The 27437-nt window shown below is 49.5% G+C and overlaps 1 protein-coding gene across 1 annotated transcript in view; it reads left to right on the forward strand.

Annotated features, from left to right (window-relative positions):
- LOC119970911 (adhesion G-protein coupled receptor G6-like) overlaps positions 1-27437 on the forward strand; it is a 319332-nt gene that overhangs the window by 87499 nt on the left and 204396 nt on the right. Inside the window, exon 5 of the mRNA XM_038806021.1 lies at positions 10526-10676. Coding sequence (XP_038661949.1) covers positions 10526-10676 — 151 coding nt within the window. The remainder of the gene's footprint in view (positions 1-10525; positions 10677-27437) is intronic.

Raw genomic sequence — 27437 nt, forward strand, 5'->3', positions numbered from 1 at the left:
AGCCTTTCCTCATAAGATTTTCCCTCCATACCAGGCAACATCCTGGTAAATCTCCTCTGCACCCGTTCCAAGGCTTCCACGTCCTTCCTATAATGAGGCGACCAGAACTGTACGCAATACTCCAAATGCGGCCGTACTAGAGTTTTGTACAACTGCAACATGACCTCATGGCTCCGGAACTCAATCCCTCTACCAGTAAAGGCCAACACACCATAGGCCTTCTTCACAACCCTATCAACCTGGGTGGCAACTTTCAGGGATCTATGTACATGGACACCGAGATCCCTCTGCTCATCCACACTACCAAGAATTTTACCATTAGCCAAATATTCCGCATTCCTGTTATTCTTTCCAAAGTGAATCACCTCACACTTCTCCACATTAAACTCCATTTTGCCACCTCTCAGCCCAGCTCTGCAGCTTATCTATGTCACTCTGTAACCTGCAACATCCTTCCGCACTGTCTACAACTCCACCGACTTTAGTGTCGTCTGCAAATTTACTCACCCATCCTTCTGCGCCCTCCTCTAGGTCATTTATAAAAATGACAAACAGCAACGGCCCCAGAACAGACCCTTGTGGTACGCCACTCGTAACTGAACTCCATTCTGAACATTTCCCATCAACTACCACTCTCTGTCTTCTTTCAACTAGCCAATTTCTGATCCACATCTCTAAATCACCCTCAATCCCCAGCCTCCGTATTTTCTGCAATAGCCGACCGTGGGGAACCTTATCAAATGCTTTACTGAAATCCATATACACCACATCAACTGCTCTACCCTCGTCTACCTGTTCAGTCACCTTCTCAAAGAACTCGATAAGGTTTGTGAGGCATGACCTACCCTTCACAAAACCATGCTGACTATCCCTAATCATATTATTCCTATCTAGATGATTATAAATCGTATCTTTTATAATCCTCTCCAAGACCTTACCCACCACAGACGTTAGGCTCACCGGCCTATAGTTACCGGGGTTATCTCTACTCCCCTTCTTGAACAAAGGGACCACATTTGCTATTCTCCAGTCCTCTGGCACTATTCCTGTAGCCAATGATGACCTAAAAATCAAAGCCAAAGGCTCAGCAATCTCTTCCCTGGCTTCCCAGAGAATCCTAGGATAAATCCCATCCGGCCCCGGGGACTTATCTATTTTCACCTTGTCCAGAATTGCCAACACTTCTTCCCTACGCACCTCAATGCCATCTATTCTAATAGCCTGGGTCTCAGCATTCTCCTCCACAATATTATCTTTTTCTTGAGTGAATACTGACGAAAAGTATTCATTTAGTATCTCGCTTATCTCCTCAGCCTCCACACACAACTTCCCACCACTGTCCTTGACTGGCCCTACTCTTACCCTAGTCATTCTTTTATTCCTGACATACCTATAGAAAGCTTTTGGGTTTTCCTTGATCCTACCTGCCAAAGACTTCTCATGTCCCCTCCTTGCTCGTCTCAGCTCTCTCTTTAGATCCTTCCTCGCTTCCTTGTAACTATCAAGCGCCCCAACTGAAACTTCACGCCTCATCTTCACATAGGCCTCCTTCTTCCTCTTAACAAGAGATTGCACTTCTTTGGTAAACCATGGTTCCCTCGCTCGGCCCCTTCCTCCCTGCCTGACTGGTACGTACTTATCAAGAACATGCAATAGCTGTTCCTTGAACAAGCTCCACATATCCAGTGTGCCCAACCCTTGCAGCCTACTTCTCCAACCAACACATCCTAAGTCATGTCTAATGGCATCATAATTGCCCTTCCCCCAGCTATAACTCTTGCCCTGCGGGGTATACTTATCCCTTTCCATCACTAACGTAAAGGTCACCGAATTGTGGTCACTGTTTCCAAAGTGCTCACCTACCTCCAGATCTAACACCTGGCCTGGTTCATTACCCAAAACCAATCCAATGTGGCCTCGCCTCTTGTTGGCCTGTCAACATATTGTGTCAGGAAACCCTCCTGCACACATTGTACAAAGAATGACCCATCTAATGTATTCGAACTATATCTTTTCCAGTCAATATTTGGAAAGTTAAAGTCTCCCATAACAACTACCCTGTTACTTTCGCTCTTTTCCAGAATCATCTTCGCCATCCTTTCCTCTACATCCCTAGAACTATTAGGTGGCCTATAGAAAACTCCCAACAGGGTGACCTCTCCTTTCCTGTTTCTAACCTCAGCCCATACTACCTCAGAAGAAGAGTCCCCATCTAGCATCCTTTCCGCCACCGTAATACTGTCCTTGACTAGCAGCGCCACACCTCCTCCTCTTTTGCCCCCTTCTCTGAGCTTACTAAAACACCTAAACCCCGGAACCTGCAACAACCATTCCTGTCCCTGCTCTATCCATGTCTCTGAAATGGCCACAACATCGAAGTCCCAGGTACCAACCCATGCTGCCAGTTCCCCTACCTTATTTCGTATACTCCTGCATTGAAGTAGACACACTTCAAAACCACCTACCTGAACACTGGCACCCTCTTGCGAAGTCAAATCTGTGCTCCTGACCTCTATACTCTCAATCTCCCGTACCCCAAAACTACAATCCAGGTTCCCATGCCTCTGCTGAATTAGTTTAAACCCCCCCAAAGAGCACTAACAAATCTCCCCCCCCCCAGGATATTGGTGCCCCTCAGGTTCAGATGTAGACCATCCTGTCTATAGAGGTCCCACCTTCCCCAGAAAGAGCCCCAGTTATCCAGAAATCTGAATCCCTCCCGCCTGCACCATCCCTGTAGCCACGTGTTTAATTGCTCTCTCTCCCTATTCCTCATCTCACTATCACGTTGCACGGGCAACAACCCAGAGATAACAACTCTGTTTGTTCTCGCTCTGAGCTTCCATCCTAGCTCCCTAAAGGCCTGCCTGACATCCTTGTCCCCTTTCCTACCTATGTCGTTAGTGCCAATGTGGACTACGACTTGGGGCTGCTCCCCCTCCCCCTTAAGGACCCGGAAAACACGATCCGAGACATCACTTACCCTTGCACCTGGGAGGCAACATACCAAATGTGAGTCTCTCTCGCTCCCACAAAATCTCCTATCTGTGCCCCTGACTATTGAGTCCCCAATTACTAATGTTCTACTCCTTTGCCCCCTTCCCTTCTGAGCAACAGGGACAGACTCCGTGCCAGAGGCCCGTACCCCATGGCTTACCCCTGGTAAGTCGTCCCCCCCCACAAGTATCCAAAACGGTATACTTGTTACTCAGGGGAATGACCGCAGGGGGTCCCTGCACTGACTGCTTCTTCCCAGTCCCTCTTACAGTTACCCATCTATCTCCAGTCTTTGGTGTAACTACTTCCCTGAAGCTCCTATCTATGACCCCCTCTGCCTCCCGAATGATCCGAAGTTCATCCAGCTCAAGCTCCAGGTCCCTAACACGGTTTTTGAGGAGCTGGAGTTGGGTGCACTTCCCACAGATGAAATCAGCAGGGACACTGACGGCGTCCCTCACCTCAAACATTCTGCAGGAGGAGCATTGTACTGCCTTCCCTGACATCACCTCTAGATTTAAAAAAAAAAACAAGAAAAGAAAAAGAAAGGAAGAGCTTACCTGATATTCCCTCAAACCCTGCTCCCGCTGAAAGTTAAGCAAATTTAAAGGCACTCACTCACCTTCACGACAGGTCCCTGCTCCCGCTTCCCAACCACCGTGGGGTGGGGGGGTTGGTTAGAGGAGGAGGTAGGGTGGGAAACACTCACGAAGTGTTTCGGGTTTAACTGTCAGTTGCCAACAGCCCTTCCACAAACCACCTTCAACTTAGGCTGACCGCACTGCACGTATGCAAATTTCCCCAGAACAGCTGATCAGTAGCTCTGCTCTGCTGCCCTCTGCTGGATCGGGAAACGTGATTTTCTCCGGAGAGATTGCGTTTTCTGATTTTCTACACCCTTCCTGAGGTTCACAACCACAAAAGATGAGAACCTAATTTAAATGGATTTCAATAAATGTTAATATAGTTACCCAGCGCCTGCATGCCCCACTCACCACATGCTTCCCTCACTGAATCTTTAAATCTCACCGCTGTGACGTCACATTGACGAGGTTCACAACAATGTTTTAAAAATAAGATTGAGTTGAGGGGTACAAAGTTAAGTATAGCCCAGGGAGGGGCATTCCCAGGCTGTGCCCTGGCACTGCCACCAGCATAGGTTGGCATTGCCAAGTTGACACTGCCAGGTAGGAACTGTGCCATGAAGGGGGAGGTTTCCATTTCTGTGTAGTGGGGGAGAAAGCGGGCAGTGAGCGGGGAACTTGCAGGCAGAGAGTAGAGTGGGTACTTACGGGGGAATGCCGGCAATGGCTCTGTGGTGGTAGGGGGGTGGAATACTGGCAATACTTACGCAGTTGTGGTGGAGCATGGCAAATGCAGGTGATACTTCTGTGGTGGTGTGGAGGGGGAGGGGGGGTGGGTAAACAGTGGCAATACATCAATGGTTTGGGACGGGGGGCAAATGGCAGCAATATTTCTGTGGTGAAGAGGGGAACAACAGCAATAATTCCGCGGTGTTGTGAGGGGACAGCACGGTAACACAGTACCACAGTGGATAGCATTGTGGCTTCACAGATCCAGGGTCCCAGGTTCGATTCCGGCTTGGGTCACTGTCTGTGCGGAGTCTGCACATCCTCCCCGTGTGTGCGTGGGTTTCCTCCGGGTGCTCCGGTTTCCTCCCACAGTCCAAAGATGTGCAGGTTAGGTGAATTGGCCATGATAAATTGTCCTTAGTGTCCAAAATTGCCCTTAGTGTTGGGTGGGGTTACTGGGTTATGGGGCTAGGGTGGAGGTGTTAACCTTGGGTAGGATGCTCTTTCCAAGAGCCGGTGCAGACTCGATGGGCCGAATGGCCTCCTTCTGCACTGTAAATTCTATGTTCTATGTTCTAACAAAGGGGAATATTAAGCCGAGGTGAAAAAGATTTGATGGCTATTCAAAACCCATACCCCTGGCAGAGTTTTTGCGGCACACTTTTCTCTTTTCCTCTAATGCCTGCAGCATAATTTGAGCGTTGCTCAACACCCTACCTTTTTTTTTGGAACTACTAATAATGTTATCTTTTCCAGGTGATTCATCCCTGCCATTTATTAATTATGTGTCTTTGTGTCTATCCTTCTCCTGCTCTCCACACCTCATCCATAGTGTCATACTATACACAGTGATGAACCATCAATCGAACACGAGATGAGTTGCTGTACAAAAGTTAGGCTTTAATAAGCTAGAAGTTAGCCCTGCGGTCGACTACAGTAAATGGACGACCGCCGGGCGTTCTGACTATTTATACCTCGGTATGGAGGCGTGGTTAACTCAGCCTCTCGACCAATCGGAGAGCCGTCACATGACTGGTCTCAACCAATCGGTCGAGAGGCACATGACCGACCAATGCACCAATGGCAGACAGCTGTGCAAATCATACCACCACATTCACCCCTTGCGGAGAAAGAAGCCGGGGGGGGGGTATCAAAGAGAGCCGGGGGGGGGGGGGGGGGGGGGGGGGAAGAACTGGCGGGGGTATGAGTAGCAGCCAGGGAAGGGAGAGAGAAAATTTTTTCTCTTCTTTTCTTTTATTACATTTTTTTGGCTTCCCACTGGCCCAGACAATTAACAATAGTACACAAAGTCCCAACAAAGTCCATGGAGTTGTAATTTAAATCGATTCGATCCATCTTTTCGTGGCCCGTGACGTTCTGGCAGACCACCGCAGTGGAGTAGGTTGTGTTGTTACTCGTGTCTTAATAAAGCTCATAGTCTCAAATGTGGAGAAGATGCTTTATTGTGAATTCGTTCTCTCTTCAGAGCTGTTACCTACGGCTACCTTCAGTGCTACTTGCTGGTGTGTATCTGTGTCCTGCTCCAAGTTCTGCTCTCCGTGAAGTGTGTCCTCACTTCCTGTCCCCGTCTATTTATATGGCTCTCCCGTGCCCCCTCTAGTGTTTGCTCAGTTGTATTGCATCTAGTTAACTTGTGATCACCACATCCCCCTTTTTCTCTTTACATATTTTCTGTACATCGTTAAAGAAAATTGTACATCCTGTCCCGGTGTATTTATAGCTCTCCCTCTGGTGTTTGCTCAGTTGTTTTGTATCTAGTCAATCTACGATCACCACATCCCCCTTCTTCTCTTTACATATTTGCTGTACATCGTTAAAGAAAATTATAGAAAACAGTTACTTATGATATGCGTATCTATACAGGTGATGGTGCTATTGCATATGTTACAAAGCCAATGTAGTTATGAGTCCAATCTTAATAAAAACATTTATGAGTCCAAACTTGATGAATTTGTTCAGAGCTTTTTTTCTTTTTGTTGTTGATGACGTGGTGATATTGATATTGCAAGTCCGCTGTGAATGTTGTTGGTGTTCCTTGTTATTTTAAGTACCCAATGCATCATCCCGAGGTGTTTGCATGCTCACCTCACTGATGTGGACTGGCATGGACTTTTTTCTGTGCTTGTGGTATTGATTTATTGTCTCATCCACCTTGGATGCTGGTGTGCTTGCTCGTTCTGGAGCAGACGTGAGTTTGTGCGATTCGTTGTCATCCCATGACATGTTTGTAGTCTTGTCATCGTTTTGCAGTGTGCTGTGGCATTGTCCTTCATGTGCCGAGTAGTACCATTGTGTACAAGTCGTTGTTTCATTGCTGTTGTTTCTGTCGTTCCTGTTTTTGTTGTTTTCGTTGCCGTACTTGTTGCTGTTTTTGTCGTTTCTGTCTTTGGTGTTGTCGCTATCTTTGTTCCTGACTTTGTTGTTTTCGTTGCCTTTCTTGTTGTTTCTGTCTCTGTCGTTGTCGCTATCTTTGTGCCTGACTTTGTTGTTTGTCTTGTCGCGCTTCATGTTGCTTTTGTTCTTTCTGTTGTCGTTCTCGTTTCTGCTGTGCTTCTTGCTATTGTTGTTGGTCTTGTCGCGCTTCATGTTGCTTTTGTTCTTGCTGTTGTTTGTCCCGTTTCTGCTGTGCTTCTTTTGACTTTTGTTTTTCTTGTTATACTCTATTCGTGTCCCGAGTGGATAATTTGAGTCATTGAGCATTTCGTCTCGAGAGTGGTGCGAATGATCTGATGTTGCATCGGTGCAGGTGACATCAATCATTTGTGGAGAATTGGATTCCTCATCTTTGCTTTCTTGGTGCTCCTCTTCCGGAGTCAAATTCTTCTCGATTTCATTTGACGCGGTGTCTCTGGATTCTTGGCGCTCCTCTTCTGGAGTCAAAACCTCCATGATTACAATTGACGTGGTGTCTGTGGACTTCTGGCGCTCCTCTTCTGGAGTCCAAATCTGCATGATTTCAGTTGACGTGGTGTCTCCGGACTCTTGGTGCTCCGCTTCTGGAGTTGAAATCTTCATGATTTCTGTTGATGTTGTCTCACTGGACTCCAGGTGCTCCTCTTCTGGAGTCAAAATCTGCATGGTTTCTTTTGGCTTGGTCTCTGTGGACTCCAGGTGCTCCTCTTCTGGAGTCAGAATCTGCATGGTTTCTTTCGCCGTTGTCTCACTGGACTCCAGGTGCTCCTCTTCTGGAGTCAAAATCTGCATGTTTTCTTTCGGCATCGTCTCTCTGGACTGTTCGGTGGCCCGACTCTGTGCTTCTGTACAGACAAGCTGAGAACTGTCAGTCTCGCTGTGATCCTGTACGTCGAGTGCGATCACCTTGTTACTGTTTTCGCTCTGTGCTTCGGTACAGACAAGCTGAGAACTGTCAGTCTCGCTGTGATCCTGTACGTCGAGTGTGATCACCTTGTCACTGTCTTCGCATGCAGTGGGTAGAGGTGCATTGTCTTCTTCTTGTTCATGTGAGCTTGTTTAGACTTTCATAGTCTGCTTGTGGTTGCTCAGATACGGCAGGTTGACCTTCATGGTCTTGTGCATGCATGGTGTCAGTGGTTAGATGTACGTTGTCTTCTTCTTGTTCCTGTGAGCTTGGTAGACTTTCATAGTCTGCTTGCGGTTGCTCAGATACAGCGGGTTTACCTGCATGGTCTTGTTCATGCATGGTGTTCGCCAGGGAGTGTTTGCTTGCATCCCTTTTGGAGTCTTTCATCACTCGCACTGTGGAGCCTGTCATCGCTCGCTCTGTGGAGTCTTCCTGTGCTCTCTGTGTGGCGTCGTCTTCGTCTAGGGTATTGCTGTCATCCAATGTATCGACGAGCTGCCATGGCATCATGGTGTTGGATTCATCTACCATGAGTAGAGTCGTGTTGAGCTTTGCAACGGTGTCGCTGATGCTGTGATCAGCATGTCCAAATAACTCCTCCATGTCTGAGTAGTATTCTTTGAAACCCATTTCATCTTCGTTGGCTTCTTCTACCACGAGTTGATTCGTGTTGAACTTTGCGACCGTGTCGCTGATGCTGTGATAAGCATATCCGACTGACTCAGCTGTGTCTGAGTAGTATTCTTCGAAAACCAAATCATCCTGGTTGGATTCTTCTACCACGAGTTGATTCGTGTTGAACTTTGCGACCGTGTCGCTGATGCTGTGATAAGCATATCCGACTGACTCAGCCATGTCTGAGAGGTAATCTTCGAAAAACAAATCATCTTTTGTTGTTTCGGAATTCTTTTTGTTCTCTTCACTTTGGGTGGTGCAGACTGCTTTTTTCAGGGTGTTGTGCAAGTTGTTTTTAACTGTTGGTTTAAGTTCAGGCGTTTTTCTGTGTTCTGAGGCAAGAAAATTTGTGTTTACCACTTTAAGTGTCTTATTTTCAATTTTCGGGCATTTCCCTTTTAAGTAGGCGTGGTCGGGATGCTCAGATGTCATGACGTCACGCGTAGGAATGAATTGCGCATGCGCAAATCGGCTTTCCTTCCCTGTGCGGTTCTGTGTCCATTGCGCATGGCGGGTTTCATTAAGCTAGAGAAGGTCAAATTCGCCCTGAGAGGGTCGGTACAAGGGTTCTTTAGGCGGTGGCAACCATTCCTCGACTTTCTGGCTCAACGATAGGGTACGGGGACAGTAGCAGCAGCAACCTGGGGGGGGGGAGGGGGGGAAGGGGGAGGGAAAAGGGGGGAGGGGGACGATGACTATGTTTGTTTATTTAATTTTAATTTATTTTTAAGTTCTTTTGTTGTTCATTGGGGTTGGGGGGGTGGGGGGATGTGATACATGAGTCGATACGGTCTGGGGGGTGTTACAGTTATTATGGGTTATTTTGTTGCATTTCATTGCTTGTCGTTATGTTTTATATTTTCTGTAAAAACTTCCAATAAAAATTATTTTTAAAAAAAAAGCTAGAAGTTAGCCCTGCGGTCCACTACAGTAAATGGATGACCGCCGGGCGTTCTGACTATTTATACCTCGGAATGGAGGCGTGGTTAACTCAGCCTCTCGACCAATCGGAGAGCCGTCACATGACTGGTCTCAACCAATCGGTCGAGAGGCACATGACCGACCAGGGCCAATGGTAAGCCGGTGTTCTGCACCAATGGCCGACAGCTATGCAAATCATACCACCACACACAGGAGTATATAATGGTGCAGACACACACTGACTGACACACTGCAAGACCAATCAACACACACAACACAGCAGCGAATCACCAGTTAGAGCACGCTCACTATAAAGACAGAGGGCACTAGTTTTCCCGCTCATTCGGGATGCAGCCTCTGAGAAGGACAGAGCTCACAGCTTGTAGCACAGATCTTCACCATGTGCTGATAGTCTAGACTGGTCAGGATATACATAGGTCTTCAGTTTAATCTAACATGGTGTCGACCCACAATGAAAGTATGTTCAACAGTTTCTAGCTTAATGGGACATTGGAATCGGTTCTGGGGGCGGTGGGACCATTACAAATTGGATGGTCTACACCTGGGCAGGACTGGAACCAATGTCCTCGGGGGTGCTTTTGCTAACACTGTTGGGGAGGTTTTAAACTAATGTGGCAGGGGGATGGGAACCAGATTAGGAAGTTAGAGGTCAGTAAAGAGGCAGCAACTAAAGCCAGTAAGGTTCTAGAAAATAAACTCAATGTGACTAAGGGGAAGAGTAGACTGGGAAGAGATGATGATCGCAAAGGGACAGGAAGCTGAGGTGCATTTGTTTTAATGCGAGAAGTGTAGCAGGTAAGGCAGATGAATTTAGGGTTTGGATTAGTACCTGGGAATATGATGGTATTGATATTACTGAGACTTGGTTGAGGGATGGGCAAGACTGGCAACTAAATATCCCAGGGTATAGATGCTTCAGGAGGGATAGAGAGGGAAGTGAAGGGGGTGGAGGTAAAAGTGCTTTGGGTGAGCACTTTGCTAATTTTTGCATTGTTGTATGGAATTCCAACCCTGCACACTTAGATCAATTATCAAAATTTGAGATTGAGCCATGAACATTATCTGAGATAAAACAGTCTGACTTAACTGTGGAGAGAAAAACAGATTTAATGTTTTAAGTCCGTATGACTCTTCTGCAGAGCATCATCTGAGGTCTATTTTGGATAACTGCTATTCAGAACTAACTCTAAGCTCCAGTTCTGTGAATTTCTAATTTCATTCCTGTGATCTAATTTTGTTGCATTTTCTCTTCCAGGCAAATCCTATATTTGCAGTCACTGCTGAGAAATGTCTACTTCACTGATCAACCATTAAAAACCATTCTGACCCAAAATGTAAAGGTGATGTTGATTGGAACTGGTTACAATGATTTTACTGGAGTACACGTTACCAGTAATTCATCTTGGGTAAGTTTGCTCTCGTTCACCAACTGAGAGGTCTTGCGTTGAGTTCGAATGTTGCGCTGAGTTGGGTTGTAATGTTTGGGTGGGTTGGGTTGGAATGTTGCGTTGAATTGGGTTGGAATGTTGGGTTGGCTTGGAATGTTGCGTTGAGTTGGGTTGTAATGTTGGGCTGGGTTGGGTTGGATTGTTGCGTTGAGTTGGGTTGGAATGTTGGGTTGGGTTGGCTTCGAATGTTGCGTTGTAATGTTGCGTTAGGGTTGGGTTATAATGTTGCATTGGGTTGGGTTGTAATGTTGTGTTGGGTTGGGTTGGAATGTTGCATTGAGTTGGTTGGAATGTTGTGTTGGGTTGGAATGGTATGCTTTGGGACAGTTGATGATAACATCCCATGCAACAAGGATGCAACTAATAGAGTTTATGAGGGGAGCCAGTGGATGCGGCGGCTTGGTGGCGTAGTGGTTAGAACTGCTTCCTCACAGCGCCAGGGACCTGGGTTCAATTCCGACCTTGGATTACTGTGTGGAGTTTCTACAGTCTCCCCGTGTCTGCGTGGGTAGCTTCCGGGTGCTCCGGTTTCCTTGGACAGTCCAAAGATGTGCAGGTTAGGTGGATTGGCCATGATAAAATTGCCCATTAATGTGCAGGTTAGGTGGGGTTGGAGGGATAGGGCGGGGGAATGGGCCTGGGTTGGTGCAGACTGGATAGGCCGAATAGCTTCCTTCTGCACTTTAGGGTTTCTATGTGGTTTGTTTGTATTTTCAGAAGGCTTTGAAAAGATCTCACATAAAAGATAGCGTGGAAAATTAAAGTGCATGGGATTAGGAGTAGTGTATTGAGATGTTCAACCCATAAAGTCTCTTTTGTTGACCCGTTTAGCATATCATCCCTTCTTACAACTGGAATCGATTCTTTAACCATTAGTGGAGGTGGTTCTTTTTTATCGCATACTCTATTGTGTCTGAAAACTATAACCAGGGATATTGAGCTGCCAATTCTGTCTCCCCTTTAGCCAGGTTTCCGTTACAGCAATGACATCCTGCTGCCATGTATCTACCTGTGCCCAAGGAAACCCATGCTGACACAGGGTGAATGTGCAAACTCCACACAGTCACCCAGGTCCCTGATGCTGTGAGGCAGCAGTGCTGCCCACTGTGCCACTGTGCTGCTACTTGGTGCAAAGAAGGCTGAGGGGTGACTGAATTGAGGCGCAAAGAATTATGAGGGGAAGTGAAAGAGTGGACAGGGTAAAATTATATCAAAGCTCCAAAATCATATCACAGCTCCAAAACTTAGGACTTGATTCCTCACTCTGCAACTGAATCCTCAATTTTCTGACGCATAGACCATAATCAGTAAGAATAAACAACAACACCTCCTCCACGATGCTCCTCAGTCCTGGGGCCCCGCACGGCTGCGTACATAGCCCCCTACTATACTCCCTATACACGCACGACCATGCAGCAAAATTTGGCCCCAACTCCATCGACAAGTTTGCTGACGACACGACCATAGTGGATCATAGAACAGTACAGCACAGAACAGGCCCTTCGGCCATCGATGTTGTGCTGAGCATTGCCCAAAATCAAGATCAAGCTCTCCCACTCCCTGTCATTCTGGTGTGCTCCATGTGCCTATCCAATAACCGCTTGAAAGTTCCTAAAGTGTCCGACTCCACTATCACAGCAGGCAGTCCATTCCACACCCTAACCACTCTGAGTAAAGAACCTATCTCGGAAATCCCTCCTATATCTCCCACCCTGAACATAGAACATAGAACATAGAACAGTACAGCACAGAACAGACCCTTCGGCCCTTGATGTTGTGCCGAGCAATGATCACCCTACTTTAAACCCACGTAACCCGTATACCCGTAACCCAACAATCCCCCCATTAACCTTACACTACGGGCAATTTAGCATGGCCAATCCACCTAACCCACACATCTTTGGACTGTGGGAGGAAACCGGAGCACCCGGAGGAAACCCACGCACACAGGGGGAGGACGTGCAGACTCCACACAGACAGTGACCCAGCCGGGAATCGAACCTGGGACCCTGGAGCTGTGAAGCATTGATGCTAACCACCATGCTACCGTGAGGCCCAATATGCTCAACTTTTTAACTGATCCATTCAGGCCCAGGACATTCCACATTACCTTACTGAATGAGGGGGCACTACGTGGACAATAATCAACAATAATCAGCCATTTTTTTGCTTACAGTTATGCCCACTTGTAACAGCTACATCCACCCGAGGAAATAGTCTCTGAACGTGCACTCTATCTAACCCCCTCATCATCTTATAACCCTCTATTAAGTCTCCTCTCATCCTCCTCTGCTCCAAAGAGCAGCCCTAGCTCCCTCAACCTTTCCTCATAAGACCTATCCTGCAAACCAGGCAGCATCCTGGTAAAACTCCTTTGCACCCTTTCCAATGCTTGCACATCCTTCCTATAATGAGGTGACCAGAACTGCACACAATACTCCAAATGTGGTCGCACCAGGGTCATATATAGTTGCAGCACAACCCCGCAGCTCTTAAACTCAAGCCCCCTGTTAATAAACGCTAACACACTATAGGCCTTCTTCATGGCTCTATCCACTTGAGTGGCAACCTTCAGAGATCTGTGGACATGAACCCCAAGATCTCTGTGTTCCTCCACATTCCTCAGAACCCTGCCGTTGACCCTGTCATCTGCATTCAAATTTTTTCTACCAAAATGAATCACCTTGTACTTATTACGGTCAAACTCCATCTGCCATTTTTCGGCCCAGCTCTGCATCCTATCATTTACCTTGTTCCGTATACTGTGGGCATTTAGGTACAACACCCTCAATCCTGCATTGACCACCTCCCCTTTCATACACTCCTCAGTCACTATACCCTGTACTGTGGCCCTTTTTGATTTTTGACTATGACTTTCGCCCTTACTGCTTTTTGTTTCTGGCCCCGTTTTACTTCCCTCCGACTTCCTGCATCGGTTCCAATCCCCCTGCCACATTAGTTTGAACCCTCCCCAACAGCACTAGCAAACACAATAGTGATATTTAAGGGGCATCTTGACAAATACATGAATAGGATGGGAATAGAGGGATACGGACCCAGGAAGTGTGGAAGATTTTAGTTTAGACGGGCAGCATGGTCAGCACGGGCTTGGAGGGCCAAAGGGCCTGTTCCTGTGCTGTACCTTTCTCTGTTCTTTGTTCTCTTTGTTCTTTAATATGAATGTGTGTATTTCAGACTATGACAAGGCAGAATACAGGAGTGAGATAGAGAACCTAGTGGAGTTGTGTAACGACAACACTCTATCCTTCAATAGTATTGAGGAAGCAAGGGGGCTGCAGAAGGATTTGGAAAAGCTAGAAGAGTGGGCAATGAAGTGACAAATGAAATACAATGTAGGCATTTAAGCAAGAGACTTTTTTCTAAATGGGGAAATGCTTCGGAAATCTGAAGCACAAAGGAACTTAGGAGTCCTTGTTCAAGATTCTCTTCAGGTTAACATGAAGGTTCAGTCGGCAGTTAAGAAGGCAAATGCAATGTTAGCATTCATATCAAGAGGGCTAGAATACAAGACCAGGGATGTACTTCCGAGGCTGCATAAGGCTCTGGTCAGACCCCATTTGGAGTATTGTGAGCAGTGTTGGGCCCCGGATCTAAGGAAGGATGTGCTGGCCTTGGAAAGGGTCCAGAGGAGGTTCACAAGAATTATCCTTGGAATGAAGAACTTGTCGTGTGAGGAACGGTTGAGGACTCTGGGTCTGTACTCGTTGGAGATTAGAAGGATGAGTGGGATCTTATTGAAACTTACAGGATACTGCGAGGCCTGGATAGAGTGGACGTGGAGAGGATGTTTCCACTTGTAGGAAAAACTGGAACCAGAGACACCATCTCAGATGGAGGGATGATCCTTTAAAACTGAGATGTGGAGGAATTTCTCCAGCCAGAGAGTGGTGAGTCTGTGGAACTCTTTACCGCAGAAGTCTGTGGAGGCCAAAGCATTGAGTGTCTTTCAGACAGTGTTAGATAGGTTCTTGATTAATAAGGGGATCAGGGGTTATGGGGAAAATGCAGGAGAATTGGGATGAGAAAATATCAGCCATGATTGAATGGCGGAGCAGACTTGATGAGCCGAGTGGCCTAATTCTGCTCCTATGTCTTATGGTCTTATGGTCAATGCCAGCAAAACTAGAGAGCTGGTCATTGACTTCAGGCAGCAAAGTATTGTAAACACCCCTGTCTGCATCAATGGTGCCGAGGTGGAGATGGTTGACAGCTTCAAATTCCTAGGTGTGCACATCACTAACAATCTCTCCTGGTCCACCCACGTCAATGCTACCACAAAGAAAGCACAACAGCGCCCGCCTGCTTCATCAATACTACCTGTCCCTCTACAGATCTTTGTATCATCTGCAAACTTAGCAACAGTGCCTTCAGTTCCTTCTTCCAGATCATTCATGTATATTGTGAAAAGTTGTGATCCCAGCACCGACCCCTGAGGCACACCACTAGTCACCGGTTGCCATCCTGAAAAAGACCCCTTTATCCCCACTCTCTGCCTTCTGCCAGTCAGCCAGTCCTCTATCCTGGCCAGGATTTTACCCTTAACACCATGGGCTCTTAACTTGTTGAACAGTCTCCTATGCGGCATCTTGTCAAAGGCCTTCTGGAAATCTAAATAAATCACGTCTACTGGTTCTCCTTTGTCAAACTTCCTTGTTACTTTGTCAAAGAACTCTAACAGAATTGTCAGACATGACCTCCCCTTGACGAAGCCGTGCTGACTTCCAAGTACTCCACGATCTAATCTTTAATAATGGACTCTAAAATCTTACCAATGACCCAAGTCAGGCTAACCGGCCTATAATTTCACATGTTCTGCCTCCCTCCCTTCTTAAATAGCGGTGTTACATTAGCCACTTTCCAGTCCTCTGGGACTAAGCATAGTTTCTGTTATTATCGCACGCCTAATGTCTGCGTTCATTCTATCACATTGTCACCATCCATGACCAACCCCCCCTTTCCGTCTTTCATCTAAACATGTTCAAACTCAACACAGCCTTCTCTTGGCTGAGGTTTGGAATGGTCAGAACCTGTCTTCAACCACTTCCTTCTTAACACAGCCGTATGCTTGTTATGGTCTGGCTTAACCAGCCGAACTTCAGGGCAGCCAGTTGTATACAGTTTCGCCCCAGGACCACATAGATCTGACATGAGGAGGGGTGGGGGGGGGGGGGGGGGTGCGAATTGTAGGACAGCCTGATTCTTTCATAGCAGCAATTACCGTAGGGTTGCTAAGTGTAAATAACATGTGGCGCTGGCCCAAAGGGGCCCCTGTAGAAGAGTGAAGAAGAGGTTGAGTTGTGACCTGAGTCACTGAATATATTTTTAGTCCCACAACCAAAAGGTGAGGTGTGGGACAACGGTTTTGGTTTGAGACCTGCCCAAGTATCTGGTACTGTAAGTAACCATTCCAGATAGTGGGGGTCGGAGGGAAGGAGGGGTTAGTGGTGAGAGTGGTGTGTATGATCCGCAGTGGGAGAAGAATGTGTGGGGTCCCCAGGTAGGGCATAAAAAGTGCTGTTACTCCACTACCCGAGTGTGTTGAAGAACAGGACGAGTGTGTATTCCAAGGAAGGGGCTGCTTCCTAGGTCTGGATAGACTGGTGGGTTAGAACCACCAAGAACAGATTTGGAAATATGTTAGGTATCCATGGACTGATGACAGGATGAGGGTACATAGAACATAGAACGATACAGCGCAGTACAGGCCCTTTGGCCCACGATGTTGCACCGATATGGGAAGTCAAAAACTAAGGCCATCTAACCTACACTATGCCATTATCATCCATATGCTTATCCAATAAACTTTTAAATGCCCTCAATGTTGGCGAGTTCACTACTGTTGCAGGTAGGGCATTCCACGGCCTCACCACTCTTTGCGTAAAAAACCCACCTCTGACCTCTGTCCTATATCTATTACCCCTCAATTTAAGGCTATGTCCCCTCGTGCACCCTATCTAACCCTCTGATCATTAGTATATCCGCAGGAAGGTGCTACCTCCTAGATCTGAACAGACCGGTGGGTTAGAACCACCAAGAACAGTTTGGTGATATGTTGGGTGTCGAAGGACAAATGACAGGACAAGGGTGTGTGATTGGTGAGGTACCACCCCCTATTTTGCGGAAGGTGGGGTGATCCCTACGCACAGCGACGACGATGATGGGAGGCTGATCGGCAGGGGGGCGGGGGGGGGGGTATAGGTTGGTAGTCTGTGATCCGTGGGAGGAAAGACGGCTCCCACTGAAAGTGCTGATAATGAAGGTGCTCTCAGAGTCTGATCAGTGAGTGGCAAGGGACAGTTCGAATTGCAGAATGCATGCAGAGAGAAGAAGAAGGGATGGGGAGACAAGGGTGAAACAAAGAACAAACAACAAAGACAAAGTGTGTGGAGCACGGATGATGGGGCAGGTTCCATCAGGAAATCGTGTGCCATACTTATTGGGAGATGTCCGATTGTCATCATTTGGACTCCTCAGAATGTTTGTGCTCCACACACCTCAGAACACTGCGTTCTGCATTTGTTCTTGTAATACCCCCATGGGAGGTTCATCCATGGAATCATCTACCTCCCCTGGTCACCAGACCAGCATCTGCCAGATGCTTGCGTTCATTGGCTTCAGGATTACCATGTTGTTATAACCTGCCTACTTATCACTGGCTGGGGACTAATGGCAATCCCACAATCCTTAGGGAGTATGACCTTCCCCAATGAGGGCGACGGAGAAATCATCAGCAGAGTCCCTGCATAAATGGAGCCGGCCAGTATGGAACCAGCTAGAGAGGAGTGAGCAGCAAGAAAGTTACTGCTGCTGTTGTATTTATATATGTTATTGTTAATAAATGTTATTTCTTTCCATTCGACAAACTCGTGCAGGATTCTTTGTGGCCCTCACAAAACGTGTCCAGGTCCTCGAATCGTTCAGCTACTCTGACCAACCGTGCTGCGTGGTCCCATGCCCAATAGGGGGACTGGGCTGTTTCAGTGGTTGTGGGGCTGTTGCATTGCAGGTCGGAACTGCTTTGTGATGAACTTGTGACCTTAGTGGGGCAACATTTTAACCCAACCCCATCCATGATAGTCCAGCGTTACCGGTTTAATACCGCTGAGAGGACCCCAGGAGAATCCCTTGCAGAGTTTCTATCCAGGCTACGCAGGATTGCGGAGTACTGTGACTATGGTGAGACTTTGTCAGAAATGTTATGTGACCATTTGGTTTGTGGTATTAACAGCGCGGCCACCCAGAGAAAGTTGTTAACCGAGCCAACATTGACTCTTCAACAGGTCATTCAGACGGTATTGTCCCGAGTGAGCGCAGAACGGGGAGTGCAGGAGCTCCAGGGAATGGAGCTTCACACCTTGGGGCACAACCCCTTCTGTCCGAAAGCGTCCCCCGGCACCCCTGCGGTATCTTGGGCGGAGCGGCGTCCAGATCTACGCCAGTGACCGCCGGACATTTCTCCCCAAAGGGAGCTTTCTCCAGAACCGATGGAGGAGAGCCATGTCAGTGTCGGACTTCTGGGCGCTGACTCCATTGCGGACGTCAGTCCTAGGGGCGCCAGAGGTGCCGTCGATCCGACAGAAACTGGGGCCAGCCCAGGGGCCGTACTTTCCATTTGGATGAACCTGCGCTGACTACTCCCGAGGACATGAGATGGAGGATGACTGCCTGCAGCTGCATTGTGTGGCAGTTTCACATGCGGCCCCCATTAAGGTGATAGTATGGGTCAATGTCACCCGCTTGAGATGGAGTTGGACACTGGTGCAGCGGTCTCTGTGATCGCCCAGAGGGGATTCCACCAATTCAAGCAGGGTATACAGACCTTTACATTAACCAATACACAGGCCAGGTTGACCACCTACGTGGGGGAACCATTGGACATTGCAGGAACTACGATGACCCCTGTTGTTTATGGACACCAGGAGGGGCGTTTCCCACTTATCGTGATGCGCGGCCACGAGCCCAGCCTGTTGGGTCGGGACTGGTTGCGCCATTTGCGGCTACAGTGACAGCACATCCTTCAAACACGTTCTGGAGGGTTGACGGAAGTACTAGGACAGTACCCAGATGTATTCCGGCCCGGTTTGGGGAATATAAAAGGGGCCGTAACAAGCATCGAGGTCGAACCAGGAGCCACGCCGCGCTATATCCGGGTGCCTTACGTCTTGCTCGAGAAGGTAGAAGGGGTGCTCACTCATTTGGAGGCCTTGGGTATTATCAGGACCGTCCATTTCGCTGACTGGGCAGCACCAATTGTACCTGTGATGAAGCCAGATGCCACAGTTCGCTTGTGCGGCGACGATAAACTCACAGTGAATATGGATTCCCGGCTCAACCAATATCCAATAGAAAATCTCTACACGAACCTTGCAGGCGGACTCTTGTTCACAAAATTAGATATGAGTCAATCCTACCTACAGTTGGAGCTGGACCCTGCCTCCCAGCCATATGTAACTATTAATACACACGGGCCTGTATGAATATACACGGTTGCCCTTTGGGGTATCCACTGCCTGTGCTATCTTTCAATGGGTCATTTAGAGTAATTCAATTCGTTTTTTTCCATTCAGGGGCAATTTAGCATGGCCAATCCACCTACCCTGCACATTTTTTTGGGGTTATGGGGGTGAGACCCACGCAGACACTGGGAGAATGTGCAAACTCTGCACGGAGAGTGACCCGGGACCTGGATCGAACCTGGGACCTCGGCGCCATGAGACAGCAGTGCTAACCACAGTGCTCCGTGCCGCCCTATGGAGGGCATCGTGAGAGGTTTACCGCATGTCGCTGTCTCCTTAAACTATGTTTTGATTACAGGGACGTCGGAGCAGGAACATTTGGAAAATTTGAAGCCTGTCCTTAAACGCTTCTCAGAGCCTGGAGTCCGTTTACGTCGTACAAAATGCGTCTTTCAGGCGATGGAAGTGGTCTGCTTCGGTTATCAGGTAGACCGTGAAGGTTTGCAGCCCGTCACAGAGAAGGTGCGCACAATTCAACAGGCCCCCGCCCCGATTGGCACTTCGCATTTTTGTTCTTTTCTCGGCCTCATAATCTATTACGGGAAGTTCCTCCCCAATTTGGTAACTACACTGGCCCCGTTGCACCTTCTGCTGAAGAAGAATCACACCTGGGTTTGGGGTGAGCCGCAAGAAACCGCTTTCCGGCAGGTAAAACAACAATTGTCATCGTCTGGGTTACTAACCCACTCTGATCCTGGAAAGTCATTGCTCATCATGTGCGATGCATCCCCGTATGGTATTGGGACTGTCCTGTCTCACAAGATGGAGAATGGTGCTGAGCAGCCGAACGCTTTTGTCTCCCGCACGTTGACTGCAGCGGAAAAGAAGTACGCACTTTAGGTCAGGCGGCACGGTAGCCCAAGTGGCTAGCATTGTGGCTTCACAGCGCCAGGGTCTCAGGTTCGATTCTCCGCTGGGTCACTGTCTGTGCGGAATCTGCACGTTCTTCCCGTGTCTGCCTCGGTTTCCTCCGGGTGCTCCAGTTTCCTCCCACAGTCCAAAGATGTGCAGGTTAGGTAGGTTGGCCATTATAAATTGCCGTTAGTGACCAAAAAGGTTAGGAGGGGTTATTGGGTTACGGGGATAGGGTGGAAATGAGGGCTTAAGTGGGTCGGTGCAGACTCAATGGCCCGAATGGCCTCCTTTTGCACTGTATGTTCTATGTTCTATGTTCAGATTGAGAAGGAGGCCCTGGCAGTGGTCTTTGCGATGAAATGCTTCCACCAGTATGTGTATGGCCGCCACTTTTTTAAAAATAATTTTTATTCAAATTTTCCAACAACACATTTTATCCCTACAAAGAAGAAGGAAAAAACAGAAACCCCTCCCCCCCAATACAAAGCAATAAATTAACAACAAGAAAAAGTAATAAACATAGAATCGTAAGAACAAACCCCCATAACCGAAACATAGCCTCTCTCGCCTCCTGTACTCCCGGCTCCGATGCCACCCCAAAAATAGCGAGCCCCCAGCCCGGTATCACCCTGGAACCAACCACCCTGGACAAGGTCCCTGCCACCCTCTTCCAGAAACCCTCCAGCGCCGGACAAGCCCAAAAACATGTGGGTGTGATTCGCTGGGCTTCCCGAACACCTCCCAACCCCCACCACCTCCTAACCCCCAAAGAACCGGCTCAGCCTGGTCCCAGTCATATGCGCCCTGTGCAGCACCTTTAGCTGAATTAAACTAAGCCATGTGCAAGAAGAGGAAGAATTCACCCTCCCCAGGGCGTCTGCCCACGTCCCCTCGTCAATCGCCTCCCCCAGCTCCTCCTTCCATTTCGCTTTCAGCTCCTCCACCGAGGCCTTTCCCCCTCCTGCATCAGCTGATAAATTGCAGAGATCCTGCAACCCGACCCACGTCCTCGAGAGCACCCTATACTGAACCCCCCTTGGCTGCAATAGCGGAAACTCCGCCACCTGCCGCCTAACAAACGCCCTAATCTGCATATACCTGAAGGTATACCCTTGGGGGAGACCCCACTTCCCCTCCAGCTCCTCTAAGGTCGCAAACTTCCCGTTGAGGAAGAGGTCCCCCATCCGCCTGATACCTGCCCTATGCCAGCTCAAGAACCTTCCATCTATCCTCCCTGGTACAAACCGGTGGTTCCCCGTATCGGGGACCAAACTGAAGCCTTCACTTCCCCCCTATGACGCCTCCACTGCCCCCAGAGTTTGAGGGTAGCTACCACTACTGGACTCATAGAATACCTTGCTGGGGGGAGCGGCAATGGCGCCGTCACCAGTGCCTCCAAGTTCGTGCCCACACAGGACGCTGCTTCCATCCTCTTCCATGCGGCTCCCTCCCCCTCCATCACCCATCTACGAATCATTGCCATATTCGCAGTCCAGTAATACCCACACAGTTTTGACAATGCCAGTCCATCCCCCTCCCTGCCTCGCTCCAAGAATACCCTCCTCACTCTCGGGGTCTTCCGCCCCACACGAACCCCAAAATGCTCCTATTCATCCTTCTAAAGAAAGCCTTCGGTATCATGATGGGTAAACACATTGGTAGAGAAACAAAAACCTCGGGAGCACCGTCATCTTAACCGACTGGACCCTGCCCACTAGGGAGAGTGGTAACACATCCCACCTCCTAAACTCCTCCTCCATCTGCTCCACCAGCCTCGTAAAGTTTAACTTATGCAGGGCCCCCCAGCTCCTGGCTATCTGGACTCCCAAATATCTGAAACTCCTCTCTGCCCTCTTCAACGGAAGCTCCCCTATCTCTTTCTCCTGGTCCCCCATATGCACCACAAACAATTCACTCTTCCCAACGTTGATCTTATAGCCAGAGAAGTCACCGAACCCCCCCCAGGATCCTCATAACCTCTGGCGTCACCCCCCCCCCCCCCCCCCCCCCCCCCCCCCCGCCGGATCCGCAATGTACAGCAGTAAATCGTTCGTGTACAACGACAGCCGGTGCTCCCCCCGCCCCACCCCCACCCCCCCCCCCCCACCACCCCCCGCACAATCCCCCTCCAGTTCCTCGATTGCCTCAGTGCCATGGCCAGGGGTTCAATCGCTAACGCGAAGAGCCCGGCCTCGTCCAACGGGACAGCCGAAAGTCCTCTGACCTCCTCCCATTCGTCACCACACTCACCACCGGAGCACTATACAACAGCCTCGCCCGACTAATGAATCCCTAGCCAAACCCAATCTCCTCAACACCTCCCACAGGTAACTCCACTCCACTCTATCAAAAGCTTTCTCCGCATACATCGATGCCACTATTTCAGCCTCCCTGTCCACCGCCGACATCATTATGACATTAAGAAGCCTCCGCACGTTGACATTCAGCTGCCTCCCCTTCACAGAACCCGTTTGGTCCTCGTGAATGACCTGCGGGACCACATCCTCCACCCTCCTGGCCAGTATTTTGGCCAGCAGCTTTGCGTCCATGTTGAGGAGTGAGATCAGCCTGTAAGACCCACACTGGAGGGGGTCCTTATCCCGCTTCAAGATCAGAGAGATCAGTGCTCTGGACATCGTCGGGGGCAAAGCCCCCCCCCCCCCCCCCCCCCCCCCCCTCCCTTGCCTCGTTCAGGTCCTCACTAGCAGCGGGCCTAGCAGGTCTGAGAACTTCTTGTAAAACTCCACCGGGAACCCGTCAGGTCCCGGTGCCTTCCCTGACTGCATACTCCCCAACGCCCCGCTCAGCTCCTCCAACTCAATTGGGGCCCCCAGACTCTCCACCCATGCCTCCCCCACTCTCGGGAATTCCAACTTATCCAAAAAGCAGTCCATCCCACCCTTCTCCCCAGGGGGCACCGACCGGTACAGCTCCTCATAAAAGGACCTGAACACCCCATTGATGCCCGTTGCACTCCGCACCAGATTCCCTCCTCCATCCCTAACTCCCCCTATCTCCCTCGCCGCCTCCCGCTTCCGGAGCTGGAGGGCCAGCATAGAACATAGAACGATACAGCGCAGTACAGGCCCTTCGGCCCTCGATGTTGCACCGACATGGAAAAAAACTAAAGGCCATCTAACCTACACTATGCCCTTATCATCCATATGCTTATCCAATAAACTTTTAAATGCCCTCAATGTTGGCGAGTTCACTACTGTTGCAGGTAGGGCATTCCACGGCCTCACCACTCTTTGCGTAAAAAACCCACCTCTGACCTCTGTCCTATATCTATTACCCCTCAATTTAAGGCTATGTCCCCTCGTGCTAGCCACCTCTATCCGCGGGAGAAGGCTCTCGCTGTCCACCCTATCTAACCCTCTGATCATTTTGTATGCCTCTATTAAGTCACCTCTTAACCTTCTTCTCTCTAACGAAAACAACCTCAAGTCCATCAGCCTTTCCTCATAAGATTTTCCCTCCATACCAGGCAACATCCTGGTAAATCTCCTCTGCACCCGTTCCAAAGCTTCCACGTCCTTCCTATAATGAGGCGACCAGAACTGTACGCAATACTCCAAATGCGGCCGTACTAGACTTTTGTACAACTGCAACATGACCTCATGGCTCCGGAACTCAATCCCTCTACCAATAAAGGCCAACACACCATAGGCCTTCTTCACAACCCTATCAACCTGGGTGGCAACTTTCAGGGATCTATGTACATGGACACCGAGATCCCTCTGCTCATCCACTCTACCAAGAATTTTACCATTCGCCAAATATTCCGCATTCCTGTTATTCTTTCCAAAGTGAATCACCTCACACTTCTCCACATTAAACTCCATTTGCCACCTCTCAGCCCAGCTCTGCAGCTTATCTATGTCCCTCTGTAACCTGCAACATCCTTCCGCACTGTCTATAACTCCACCGACTTTAGTGTCGTCTGCAAATTTACTCACCCATCCTTCTGCGCCCTCCTCTAGGTCATTTATAAAAATGACAAACAGCAACGGCCCCAGAACAGATCCTTGTGGTACGCCACTGGTAATTGAACTCCATTCTGAACATTTCCCATCAACTACCACTCTCTGTCTTCTTTCAACTAGCCAATTTCTGATCCACATCTCTAAATCACCCTCAATCCCCAGCCTCCGTATTTTCTGCAATAGCCGACCGTGGGGAACCTTATCAAACGCTTTATTGAAATCCATATACACCACATCAACTGCTCTACCCTCGTCTACCTGTTCAGTCACCTTCTCAAAGAACTCGATAAGGTTTGTGAGGCATGACCTACCCTTCACAAAACCATGCTGACTATCCCTAATCATATTATTCCTATCTAGATGATTATAAATCGTATCTTTTATAATCCTCTCCAAGACTTTACCCACCACAGACGTTAGGCTCACCGTCCTATAGTTACCGGGGTTATCTCTACTCCCCTTCTTGAACAAAGGGACCACATTTGCTATCCTCCAGTCCTCTGGCACTATTCCTGTAGCCAATGATGACCTAAAAATCAAAGCCAAAGGCCCAGCAATCTCTTCCCTGGCTTCCCAGAGAATCCTAGGATAAATCCCATCAGGCCCCGGGGACTTATCTATTTTCACCTTGTCCAGAATTGCCAACACTTCTTCCCTACGCACCTCAATGCCATCTATTCCAATAGCCTGGGTCTCAGCATTCTCCTCCACAATATTATCTTTTTCTTGAGTGAATACTGACGAAAATTATTCATTTAGTATCTCGCTTATCTCCTCAGCCTCCACACACAACTTCCCACCACTGTCCTTGACTGGCCCTACTCTTACCCTAGTCATTCTTTTATTCCTGACATATCTATAGAAAGCTTTTGGGTTTTCCTTGATCCTACCTGCCAAAGACTTCTCATGTCCCCTCCTTGCTCGTCTTAGCTCTCTCTTTAGATCCTTCCTCGATTCCTTGTAACTATCAAGCGCCCCAACTGCCAGCATCCGACTTGCCTTCTCCCCGTACTCATATACCGCCCCCTGCGCCCTCCTCCAGTGCGCCTCCGCCTTCCAGGTGGTCAATATGTTAAACTCCGCTTGGAGACTACGACGCTTCCTCAAAAGCCCCTCTTCCGGGACATCCGCATACCTCCTGTCTACCCTTACCATTTCTTCCACCAACCTCTCCCTCTCAATTTTCTCCCCTCTCTCCCTGTGCGCCCGAAAAGATATCAGCTCCCCGCTAACCACCGCCTTCAACGCCTCCCAGACCACCTCCACTTGCACCTCCCCATTGTCGTTAGCTTCGAAGTACCCCTCTATGCACCTACGCACCAGCCCACACACTTCCTCCTCTGACAGAAGCCCCACATCTACCCTCCACAGCGTGCGTTGATCCTTCCCCTCCCCCAGCTCCAGGTCCACCAAATGCGGAGCGTGGTCTGATATGGCTATCGCCGAGTACTCCGCCCCCACCACTCTCGGAATTAGCGCCCTGCTGAGGACAAAAATGTCGATCCGGGAATAAGCATTGTGGACGTGGGAGAAAAACGAGAACTCCCTACCTCGCAGCCTCAAAAACCCCCAAGGGTCCACCCCTCCCATCTGGTCCATGAACCCCCTCAGCACTGTGGCCGCCGCCGGCCTCTTACCCATTTTGGACCTCGAATGATTCAGAGCCGGGTCCAGCACTGTGTTAAAATCTCCGCCCAAAATCAAACCCCCCGACTCCAGGTCTGGGATCTGGCTCAGCATGCGCCGCATGAAGCCTGCATCGTCCCAATTAGGGCTGTACACATTGACCAGTACCACCCGCTCCCTTTGAAGTCTACCGCTCACCATATCTGCCACTGCTATGTGCCACCACACTCGACGCCACAAACGACAAGCTCTTCCCAACCAAAATCGCCACCCCCTATTGTATTGCATCTAACCCCGAGTGGAACACCTGCCCAACCCAGCCTCTTCTCAGCCTCACCTGATCCGCCATCTTAAGGTGCGTCTCCTGGAGCATAGCCACATCCTCACCCAGCCCCTTCAAGTGCGCCATCACCCGGGCCGGCTTCACCGGTCCATTCAGCCCTCTTACATTCCATGTGACCAGCCGAATTGGGGGGGGTCTTCCCCCTCCCTCTGCGCCGGTCAGCTATAGCTCTCCCTCGACCCACCACTTGCCCGCAGTACCTCCCAGGCCCGTTCCCCACGGTGGCAGATCCCCTTCCCAACCCCCCCATCTCCAACAGTTCCCCTTCAGCCCTTCCAGCATCAACCCGGTGCCTCCCTCCTAATCCCCCCCCCCCCCCCAGCATCCCCAACCCCCCCCCCCCCTTCCCCCCTAGCTAGGGCCCCCCCCTAGCTGCGTTATCCCTTCCATCGCACTTCCGGAAGTCAGCCGACTCCTGCTGACCCCGGCTGCTCCTGCCCCCCCGACAACCCCCCCAGTGCAACACAACCGCTACTCCCCCCGCCCGGTGCCAGCTCCTCCCACTCCACCTCTAGCACGGGAAAAAAGCCCACACTTCCATCTAGAACCCTGCCTCCCCGACCCAAAACGCGGGAAAGAGAAGGCCGCGTGACCCACCGGGCCCGCGATACAGCTCCCCAACCCTCCACCAGTGAAAACAATAACCCCAAGGCACCAAAATAAATAATTAAAAAGCCCCAAAAAGCGAAAAAACAAAAAGGAACCAACAAAAAAGGAAAAAAGAAAGGTACCAGTGAGGACATTGCCTCCGGACAATATACATCAGTCCTCAGCCCCCCCACTCCTCAGTTCGAGTCCAGTTTCTCTGCCCGGACAAAGGCCCAGGCATCTTCCGGGGAGTCAAAGTAGAGCTGCCGGTCTTTATAAGTGACCCAGAGGCGTGCCAGCTGTAGCAGGCCGAACTTCACCCCTTTCTTGTGCAGCACTGCCTTCGTCCAATTGAAACCAGCCCTTCTCTTCGCCACCTCCGGACTCCAGTCCTGATAAATCCAGATCTCTGTATTCTCCCACCTGCTGCTCCTCTCCTTCTTCACCCTTCTCAGCACACACTCACGGTCGACGAAGCGGTGATAAAGGACCAGCACCGCTCTTGGCGGCTCGTTAGGCTTGGGCTTCCTCAGCAGCACTCAATGGGCACCCTCCAGTTCCAAGGGCCCTTGGAAGGACCCCGCACCCATTAGCGAGTTCAGCATCAAGGCCACATAAGCCCCCAAGTCCGAACCTTCCAGCCCCTCCGGGAGGCCCAGGATCCGCAAGTTCTTCCGCCAGGAGCGGTTCTCCATTTCCTCCATCCTCGCTAGCCATTTCTTGTGAAGTGCATCGTGCGACTCCACCTTCACTGCCAGGCCTAGGATTTCATCCTCGTTCTCCG

This window comes from Scyliorhinus canicula, chromosome 9, assembly GCF_902713615.1.
Source record: "Scyliorhinus canicula chromosome 9, sScyCan1.1, whole genome shotgun sequence".
Lineage (NCBI taxonomy): Eukaryota > Metazoa > Chordata > Chondrichthyes > Carcharhiniformes > Scyliorhinidae > Scyliorhinus > Scyliorhinus canicula.